Raw genomic sequence first — 10,902 nt, 5'->3', positions numbered from 1 at the left:
GTTCGCATAATTTCAGCCCAAAGTGTCGATTTCTTCTTTCTACTACACCATTTTGTTGTGGTGTGTTGGCACATGTAAACTGATGTCGTATCTCACACTTGTGTAAATATTGATCGAACTCATTTGATGTGTATTCTCCGCCATTTTTTGAACGTAGGTAACGAATCTTCACTCCTACTCCTCATTCGATCATCATCTTAAATTTTTAAAATTTTGAGAACGTGTCCGACTTTTCTTTCATAAAGAAAATTCACACATCTTGAGTAGTCGTCAATGAACGTCACCATATACCGCATACTCATCGATGCTTGTTTGACTGGACCAAACAAATCAGAGTGAATTAATTCTAATGGTTTTTTTTGCTTTGAAATTTGACTATTTGTATGGTAATTGATGAACTTTACCATATTGACATCTAGCGCAGACAACTTCTGTTTTGACTTCAAGTTGAGGTAGGCCTTTGAGCATTAATTTCTCCGTAATCAACTTCAACTTGTGGTAGCCCACATGTCTCAATCTTGCATGTCATAGATCTATTATCTCATTCTTCCGGGTCTTGTCAACATAAGCAGACCTTGCAGATAGGACGTAAACAGAATCCACTCCTCGTCCTTTCATTGTTCGCTTTCCTGTTATCTTAATATCTTCGTAGACTTTCACTTCACATCTAGCCCAAACAAGACATAGTTTCCTGATGTTGTTAGTTGTGACACTGACAAGTTCTTCTTTTTTCCCGGTACATGATAAACATTATGTAGTGACACTATATCAGATTTTTTGTGAGGCATGATTGTCGTATTGTCGATCTGAGCAATTGACAACTATGTGTTATTTGTTGTGCGTACCATACGGCTTCCTTTGTACTCTTTCTTGTCTTGCAAATTTCTCTGATTGCCAGTTATGTGGTTTGAGCATTTTGAATCAACGATCCAATCATTCTCATACTCGATATGCTCTCCCGTCATCGCCATGAGAGCTAGCTCGTCTTCTTCTATGATACATAGTACCTCTGTATCTCATTCCTCCTCCATCTCCATGTTGGAGAATGTCACAATTCTTTCGATAGACTTTTTTCTAGACCAACAATTCATGGTCATGTGCCCGCAATTGTAGCAAACACCTTCAAATCTCTTCTCTTGAGAGCTCTTGTTGTCGTTCTTCTGAGCTCTCCCTGGTTGTGCAGTTCCTTGGTGGCTTCTTCCTTTGTTAAAATTTTTGTATTCATATTTGGTAGATGACTTATTGTTGCTCCGAATTTCAATTGTGTAGAGTGCTTCTTCACTCTTCAATGTGATGCATCCCATTTGTTTAGCCATGACTTCTTGGTTGGCTAACAAATTTTTGAACTCTACAAGTGATGGTTGAGCAAGCCATCCTCGTACAGCAATAACGAAGCTTCTATATTTTGATCACAATTTGTGGATAATGATTCTTTTTATTCGGGATTCTCCAATGGCGGATGTCAGGACCCGACTTTCAAGGCTTCGAAAGACCGAATCGTGACTAAAAAGACGAACTCGAAAACAAATAAAAATAAAAAGAAGGTAAAATAGAAGGTAAAAATCCAGCAAAATTTAAAACAAGAAAAGTAAATCAAGGATACCAAAATTAAATATAAAATCAAAGTCAATTGTTACAAATATAAAATGAAATACAAAAGACTCTAAATATGAAAACGGACAAAGGACTCTAAAAGACCGACAAGGGATTGACGCTCCGGAACGACACCCCTTTGTGACAATTCAGCTCTCGAACACCTCCCCGTATCGACTGGTACCTGAAAAAAATGGGAGAAAGGGGTGAGTATAAAATTATACTCAGTAAGCAACCTACTTGTAGGCTCTTTTCGCATCCTTATCTTAGTACGTATCCACGGTCTTATCTCTGGGTTGTAGTGAGTACGAATCACGCTACAACTCTCTTTTCTGTATCTTAGGAGGCTTGCCCATCTTATGCAGTGAAATGGTTAGTGTCTTGAGGTGAGGCGCGACCTCATAAGTAAATCTGAGGGGATCGTATGGCTGGATCTGAATACGTGACTCTCTCTGAACATCATCCGTGGAGGTTAGCTGACGACCCTCACACGGGACCATACATCCACTAAATTCGGGGTGCGACCCCCTGTGTGCCGGTCAGCTATTGAGTTATCCTACGTGGCTCTACGTTCCCCACTCAGGGACGGGTTTCTACGACCTAGGAGTCCTATTCAGAAGACCCCTTAGCTATTACCACTAGGTCTGGGCACCTGTCACACTTCCCTATCCGGATCTGCCAAGCTCAACGATCTTCGTATCGGAGCTCTGTCTCGACAGTACGGTATCGGAGCAGAGAGGGAAATGGAGGTTCTGATGACACTACCCACACTGCTCAACTCTAGCGGGCTACCTACCGTTACTGTGGTGTCCTACTATCCTTTCTAGGGTGGAACTTGGTGGCTTAGACTTGGATTCATGCATCTCTAGGATTCTCGTGCCTGGTCTCACAAACCTATCGGGTTTGGAATTCTGGGCTCTGGATCTGCCAGTAATCGTTTCACGGGTTTATATGCACGGTGTTCTAGAGGTCTCCCAATCTAAGATCTCGTCTAGCCTACTTAGTCACAAGCACCCTAATCCACACTCATAATTCCTTCCTATTCAACAAGAAAGATAACACAAGCTATCATCATGCATAAGAGTTCACACGCAACAGTTCATGCAATATTAACAAACATGCTCAACGGGAAGATAACGTCCATCTTCACCCGGAGCGCAGATTTCACAAGTTTCCCATCCTCCTCATGCATACATACTTTATCAGATTCTCAATCAAAACAGATTTAATTAAACATTTCGTATCTAGCTTTCCTTAATCATTTCATTTTCGCAGTTTTCATACTAATATGCAAGGTCCGGCTAGCTAAGTTAATGGGTGGAAGCATGCATGCTTGTTCCTAGCGATTCCTACAAGTATTGCTCGTGGGAATCCAAATGGCTACTTACATGGTTGACGCGTGCCTTCCCAAGCTCGAATTAATTGCCGGAAAAGGTTCCAAAAATTCTAAAATTTCCTTGATAGGTCCTAATTCACATAAAAATAGGATCAGAGTTGAAATCAGGGCAAAAAACAAGCAAACGGAGGCCAAACGGGTGAGAGAATGGGGATGGGGTCCCACGCGCCAGCAGGTCCCCACACACACCGGCACGCACGCGGGTAGTGCCGCGTTTCGAACCCCAGTGGCCGCGGACCTTCAAATTTTACGAGCGCGACACATGGCGCACAATGTTTGGCGGGAAACGTCGGGTTGGACCGCAGGTTTCCAGACTGGTTTGGCGGGCGTACAGGTCGACCCGACTCAGCGCACTAGTGGAACGCTGCCACCTGACGCACTCCGGCTCCGCCGCGCTCTTCCGTTTGCCGATCGACGCGTGGTGGTCTCTTTCTCTCTCCTGCGTGTGTTTCAAATTTCGGATGTTAGCGTTTTCGCGTTTTCGATCTATTTTCTTCGGATTTTCTTATCTTTCAATCCTTAATCCATATCAACAAAGTCTCTTTTCGAAAATTATAGATCTCATATTCTACTTCTACAATATATTTTTCCTTTATTTTTTCCTTGAGCACAGGATGAGCTAAGGTCGTCCAAAGATACGGAAAAACTCACATTTTCTGTTTTCGATCGGTTTACCCAAACTCTGACTAAACTCCGATTTTCGTCCAGGAACTTCAAGAAACCTGTGTGAATCTTATTTTAGTTACATACCTCAAAAACTCCACTTCTAACACTCAAGAAACTCCTCCTATCTAGATAAAATCGAAACAAGAAATTCGGAACCTTACTATGTCTGTTCTCGGATTTTCTTGCCGGAATGAGTTGATCCATCACCCAAACTCCTTTTCCAACACTGAGAGAAGTAAGTTTCTTGCCTTGGATTCGATCTCCGTTTGTCTTCTCTGCTCTTCCTCTCTCCCAAACCCTAACTTCTTCGCCTTTCGCCTTTCTCCTTTCTCTCTCTCTCTTTTTTTTTTTTTTTTCTTTTCTTTCTCTTTCTTCCTGTAGCCCAAACAACTAGCAAACAACTAGACCCCTTAGGTAAGAGTAGGGGCATAATGACCCTTTTGCCCCTATGTTGTTATTTTATTTATTTTTTATTTATTTATCTAAAAATTCGGGTATTACAGCGGACTTGGGGTCTAATTGAGTAATCTCCTGCCAAATCCACTTAACTTTGTGTAAGTACTGAGAAATCGTCATGTCACGTTATAAAACTGATAACAACTCGTTCTCTAGAAGTTGTAGCCTCGTATCGTTCTTCTTTGAGAACAACATCATGAACATGTCCCATATTTTTTTTCGGTGTCTTTGTCATCCCAAATATGCTTCAACATATCTTCTCCGATTGTGGTCTTTAAAGCAAACATTGCTTTGTCTGCTTTGATTCTCCATTTGCACAAGCGCTGTTAGAATCCTCTTCTAGCGCTGTAGTTTCACTCCTGCCCACAATCTCCCAAAGGTAGTGATGTCCTTGTAAGTAGGACGTCATGCATGTTGCCCACTTATTGTAATTGTTGCTATTGAGTTTCTTAATTCCTCCAACAATTTGGAAATCACCCATCTTGTTGGTAAGACCTAAGTAATACCAAACAAGCCTTTTCGACACAAAATTTGCAGAGTCATTGACTACTCACAACACAAAAAAATTCACTCACTAATAATCTCAAGAAACTGATTATGATGTGGAGATCGCATACTAAAAATTCCAAGAGATCTGACACCCTACATCAACCTCACTCTGATATTGAATACAAATCTTTGTGGGAGACACTCGCACACTCTATTAAGACCAATCGAGAAGAGATTACAAGACACTTTTTAATCTTTGTATTTCTTGAGATGATAACTTAGGTAGAGTGGATGAATATTTACCGTAGAGGCTACACAATTTATTCTTAGAATTTCTCAATATTTTTCCTAAAATAATTAGATATCTTTATTCCTAACCTACTTAAATCATTTTACGAAATTTATTTCTAAAATCTCTAAATTTCTAAATTATTTTCATGACATAAATATATAATGACTCACGGAGTTGTGTGTTGTGCTTATCATTTTCCTAAATTTATTCGTAAAATTATAAGTCATTTTACTGACATAAATATATAATGACTCACACAATTGCTGAGCTTACCCGTTTTATTGTTCTTATAACTGGACTTGTGCACTCTCACACGATCAAAATCAACATAAAGAAATAGAACAGAGAATAACATATTATAGGTTAAACCCTCAACTTGCCTAAGGACTTGTAGACTCTCACACAGTCAAAATCAACGTAAAGAAATATAACACAAAATAACATATCTGGAGAGTAAATCCAAGTACATATGAGTACACAACATGCTCAAAGGTTCTGTTAGATTGAATGGCACGATGACCTATATGGGTCACGACCTCATGTATTTATAGATGCGTATAATGAAGATTACATTCCAAATCTATGATTTGGTAACAAACCATAAAATCATAGATTTGGTAACAAACCCTTCAAATCATAACGACTATTTTAGTATATACAGTTATGATCTATTTTAGGTTTAACACCCCCCCTCAATCTGGACGATGTACTACTAAGTTCAGATTGCGCCTAAAATAGCTAAAAGAAGGAGCTGGCAGTGGCTTTGTCATGATATCGGCGAGCTGATCCTTGGAAGATATGAGTCGAACATCAAGCTGACGAGTCGATACTCGTTCACGAACGAAGTGATAATCAACCTCAACATGCTTCGTCCGTCGATGAAAGATTGGATTGGCGGATAGGTAGGTGGCACCAATGTTGTCACACCATAGGCTAGGCGCTCGCGCTTGCGAGATCCCGAGCTCACGCAAGAGGACTTGGATCCAAATTAATTCGGCAGTGGCATCAGCAACCGCCTTATATTCGGCTTCCGTACTAGAGCGAGAAACTGTCGATTGTTTCCTCGAACTCCAAGAGATAAGATTGCCACCAAAGAAGATCACATAGCCTCCAGTGCTTCGACGATCATCAGGATTCCCAGCCCAATCAGCATCTGAAAAGGCACTCAACAAATCAGTGCTGGACTTTGTAAGACACAAACCCATATCAATCGTGTCATGTAGATAAAGGAGAATTCGTTTGACTGCCGCCCAATGTATAGAAGTCGGAGAGGACATGAACTGACACACTCTGTTGACACAGAAGGATATATCAGGACGTGTTAGAGACAAATATTGGAGAGCACCAACGACACTTCGATAGCGAGTAGCATCCTCAGGTGAGAGCTTTTCACCACCATTCAATAACAACTTCTCACTGGGAAGCATAGGTGTGGGCACACCTTTGGAGGTGAGCATATTGGTTCTGGCTAATAAATCTCGAATGTATTTATGTTGTGTCAGAATAAGTCCACTAGAAGTATGGCGGACCTCAATCCCAAGAAAATAACTCAAAATACCAAGATCCTTGACGGCAAAATCATCCTGAAGCTGTGTAAGAAGTTTCTCAGTAGCCGTAGAAGATGAGCTGATGATAATAATATCATTAACGTAGATGAGGATATACATCTGAATGCCCGTTTTGTTAAAAATAAAAAGAGAGACATCAGCCTTTGAAGGTGTAAATCCAGCTGTAATAGTTTGGAGCTAAGGCGAGAAAACCAGGCACGCGGAGCTTGTTTAAGGCCATAAAGCGACTTATCCAGCTTGCACAGATAACCAGGGTGTTGAGAATCCACAAATCCAGGGGGCTGCTTCATATAAACATCTTCATTAAGAAGGCCATGAAGAAAAGCATTTTGAATATCAATCTACCGAATAGCCCAACCACGAGAAATAGCAAGAGATAATAAGAGCCGAATGGTAGTGGGCTTAACAACTGGACTAAAGGTATCATCATAATCAACGCCATACTGCTGTTTAAAACCTTTAGCAACCAGGCGTGCTTTGTAGCGATCAATAGAGCCATCTGGCTTTTGTTTGAGTTTGAAAACCCATTTGCAATCAATAACGTTAAGACCAGCACGAGGAGGAACTAAGTGCCATGTCTTATTTTTTTGAAGTGCCTGAAATTCATCATTCATTGCCTGACGCCAGAGGGGATGCTCAATAGCAGTAATATGTGAAGTAGGTTCAGAGGCAGAAGACCGAGCTACAAGATATGTTACTGTTCCATCTGTACGCACCTTGGGTTTCTTGATATTGTGCTTCAATCGAGTACCATACGGATGAGTAGTAGGTGCAGGATCCACATTTGAGGGGACGGCCCTATCAGCCGTTGCGAGGGGAGCAACCGATGCTACAGCAGTTGGTTGACCAACGGCCGAGGATTCAACCGGGCATTGCGCAATATCATCTGCTGGCGGAGGAGCCGAGGCCTCAATCATTGGCGGAACAACCAACGCCGATTCGCATGGCAGCGACGCGGAGGATTGTTGCGGCAATTCCGAAGCTGATGTAGACACCAAATTTTCTGCATCCAAAGAGTTAGTAGGCCCAGACATATGCATGTGATCATTCTCCAAATTAGTACTGCTATTACCCAAATGTAAGGTGCACAAATCAGGGGCATTATGCGTCGACTGCATGATTGGGGAAGAATTAGGTGAGGCTCTCTTGAATGGAAAAACATTTTCATCAAATATGACATCTCTAGACATATAGACACGACCAGAATCGGTGTCAAGACACTTATACCCTTTATGTGAAGAACTGTAGCCTAGAAAGACACATTCCTTTGATCGAAAAGAGAACTTTTGTTTGTTATAAGGACGAAGATGAGGCCAACAAGCACACCCAAAAATTTTTAATAAGGAGTAATTTGGTGGGGTATGAAAAAGAAGCTCTAAGGGGCATTTTTTTATCGATGACACGAGTAGGAAGACGATTGATGAGATATGTGGCTGTAAGAAACGCGTCGTCCCAAAATTTAATAGGTACATGAGCATGAGCTAGAAGGGCTAGGCCAGTTTCAACAATATGACGATGCTTGCGTTCAGCAGACCCATTTTGTTGATGTGTGTGAGGGCACGAAACACGATGACCAATTCCAAGGGAACGAAAAAATGTGTTATGAATTTTCTGATATTCCCCACCCAATCAGATTGGACCCACTTGATTTTAGTATCTAGGAGGCGCTCAACATGAGCTTGGAATTGCAAAAATATACGAGGAGCTTCTGTACGATCATGCATCAAATAGATCCACGAAAATTTACTGAAATCATCAATGAAACTAATATAATATTTAAAACCCCCAACAGATGGAGGTGCAGGGCCCCAAACATCCGAAAAAATAAGTTCCAAAGTTAACGAAGACCTATGGGAAGAACTAGTATATGGTAATCGATGACTCTTTGCTAATTGACACGCATTACAAACTGACAAAGATGACTCACTAGCACACGAAATATTATTTAGACGCAAAATGGATTTTATTACTTGAGATGAAGGATGTCCAAGACGTGCATGCCATTGGGCGTGAGTAGTAGATCTGCTCACCAAGGCGTGCTTGAGATTATCGACATCGGATGGCTTAATAGGATAAAGACCAGATTCACACCTCCCATTTAGGAGACTTTTCCTCGACTGTCGATCCTTTATAGAAAAATGCCAAGGATGGAATTCAAAGAATTCGTCATTATCACGAGAAAATTTATGAACAGAAAGAAGATGTTTGGAAATTTCAAGCACATGCAAAATATTACGCAAAGCAAGAGGACGAGTAGCAGTATTAATTAGAGAATGACCAGTATGCAAAACACGCAAACCTGCTCCATTGCCGACTTGAACTTGTTCACCTCCATGATAACGTTCACGCACAGCGAGACGATCCAGGTCACTGGTGATATGGTCTGTAGCGCCTGTGTCGCTGTACCAATTTGGGTCAATCTTGTAAGAGGAAGTAGCCGCCAGTGCCGTAGGAGGAGCAGAAGAAGGTTCATCTTGATAGGACTCATCCATCCTATGCCAGCAGCGGATAGCAGTATGCCCCACTTTGCCGCAGATCTGGCAGGAAGGACGAGCAGAAGGGCCACGACGATCACCAGCAGGACGAGAGGGTGCATAACCTTGAGAACGACCACGACCGCGATCCCTACGCCCACGATTCTTCTGCTGACCACCACGACTAGCATAATTGGCAGAAGATCCAAGATTTAACTGAAGTTCAGCCTGGTGTTGTAGTTGGCGAGCTTCATACGTCATTAGATGTGCACACACATCATCAAGGGTGAGGGCTTCACTCTTGGTAGTCATTGAGGTGACGAAGGGATCATAGTCAGGGCCAAGACCAGCGAGAAGATACGCGATCACATCATCATCCTGCAAGGCAGAGCCGGCGGCGGCCAGCTCGGTGGCTAGCCCTTTGATCTTGCAAAAATAATTTGCAGCAGATTGATCTCGTTTCTTGGACGTGGCGAGCTCAACATGAATCTGAGTAGTGCGAGCACGAGTTGACGATGAAAACATCCGCTGCAGGGTATCCCACGCCTCCTTGGACGTAGTAGCGGCAACCACATCATGAAGAATCTCCTCAGACATGGAGGAGAGAAGGCCGCTAAGGACTTGTTGATCCTGATCATACCACTGATTATAGGCCGGATTAGAGACCAGCTCAGCACCAGCAGCAGTTGAGGAAGGGATCAGCTTGACAGGTGCAACATTGGTCCCATCGAGGTAGCCCATAAGCTTCGTACTCCGTAGGTAGGGGAGGAGCTGGGCACGCCATATGATGAAGTTGTTTTTGGTTAGACGAATTGTGACAACATGGTGTAGAGGGATTGGATATTGTTTAAGGCCAAAAGTCGCCATGGTAGTTGAGACGGTGTTGGAGATGGTGGATGGAGAGGAGGAAGAAGACATGGCGAGGAGTTTAAAAAATAAACCTTGGCTCTGATACCATGTTAGATTGAATGGCACGATGACCTATATGGGTCACGACCTCATGTATTTATAGATGCGTATAATGAAGATTACATTCCAAATCTATGATTTGGTAACAAACCATAAAATCATAGATTTGGTAACAAACCCTTCAAATCATAACGACTATTTTAGTATATACAGTTATGATCTATTTTAGGTTTAACAGGTTCCACATATAAAATTATAGTTTAACTGAATGATGCACATTATGAACGATACAATTCAAAGGAATAGAAGTGAAAGCCATTTTCAATTTAAGATGATAAACAAAGCACACTAATTAGATGAAGAATTAGAAACCAGTGGAACCAAAAATAAAGTCGGTAACAGCGCCTACTGTTAAATTTTCAACCAAAGAAGAAATCATTGTAGCCCCAAACATCGATCCCCAGAGAGACGGCGACGGTGACAAAGTCTGTCCGCCATAAATTGGCCTCGGACACGGATTGTTGTGTGGGAATTGAACAGATCCGTAAGAATTAGGTTCATTCGGAAATCTCCAATGGGAAGAATGGCCTCCACCTCCTACTCCTGCATAACCATAACCGCCAAACCCCGACGGCGCGTGCGCATATGGTATTGAGCGAGAATCCGACGGCGGGACAGCCGGGTTCTCACTTGGGCGCTGTTGACTCTGGCAATTCGGAAGACAGTGTCGACGAAAAATTGGCCGAAGGTTTCTTCGAAAGAAAAATTTGCGGAAGTAAAAGGAGAGAGAGTGAGAGATTTGCTGAAATTGCTGAAGACTCGATAATTTTATTTTACTTCAGTTGAACGGTTTAAATAACAAATCTAATTACAAAAATAGAAAAACCAATTATACAAAAATAGAATAAGTGGACGAAGACTTCGCCCAAATTGCCAAAACAATGGCTCCTATAATCACGCTCCTCCATTCGCGTGAATTTAGATGTTTTACAAACCTAACTAAATAAGGCATGGCTTTTATTTAACAATCTCCTCCTAAAAGCTGTACCTTATTATTTG

General features: G+C 41.9%; 1 protein-coding gene, 1 long non-coding RNA gene and 1 other non-coding gene across 3 annotated transcripts; all 3 read right to left on the bottom strand.

Annotated features, from left to right (window-relative positions):
- Positions 1–1,589: 1,589 nt before the first annotated feature.
- On the bottom strand, positions 1,590–4,009 carry LOC147786684 (uncharacterized). Its single transcript, XR_015414339.1, has 4 exons — positions 3,817–4,009; positions 3,641–3,711; positions 2,982–3,428; positions 1,590–1,777 (listed from the first exon to the last, which is right to left on the bottom strand). It is a non-coding gene; the product is annotated as an uncharacterized LOC147786684 (long non-coding RNA).
- Positions 4,010–8,096: 4,087 nt separating this feature from the next.
- On the bottom strand, positions 8,097–9,246 carry LOC147786683 (uncharacterized). Its single transcript, XM_087120220.1, has 2 exons — positions 8,760–9,246; positions 8,097–8,586 (listed from the first exon to the last, which is right to left on the bottom strand). Exons 1-2 carry the CDS (start codon positions 9,244–9,246, stop codon positions 8,546–8,548), a joined length of 528 nt encoding a protein of 175 aa, XP_086976346.1. The 3' UTR covers positions 8,097–8,545.
- On the bottom strand, positions 9,182–9,321 carry LOC111794171 (small nucleolar RNA Z247). Its single transcript, XR_015414600.1, has one exon. It is a non-coding gene; the product is annotated as a small nucleolar RNA Z247 (small nucleolar RNA).
- Positions 9,322–10,902: the final 1,581 nt, after the last annotated feature.

The sequence above is a fragment of the Cucurbita pepo genome, chromosome 19 (genome assembly GCF_057944985.1).
Source record: "Cucurbita pepo subsp. pepo isolate OVF chromosome 19, ASM5794498v1, whole genome shotgun sequence".
In the NCBI taxonomy this organism is placed as follows: domain Eukaryota; kingdom Viridiplantae; phylum Streptophyta; class Magnoliopsida; order Cucurbitales; family Cucurbitaceae; genus Cucurbita; species Cucurbita pepo.
This window is presented reverse-complemented; position numbering and strand designations above follow the sequence as displayed.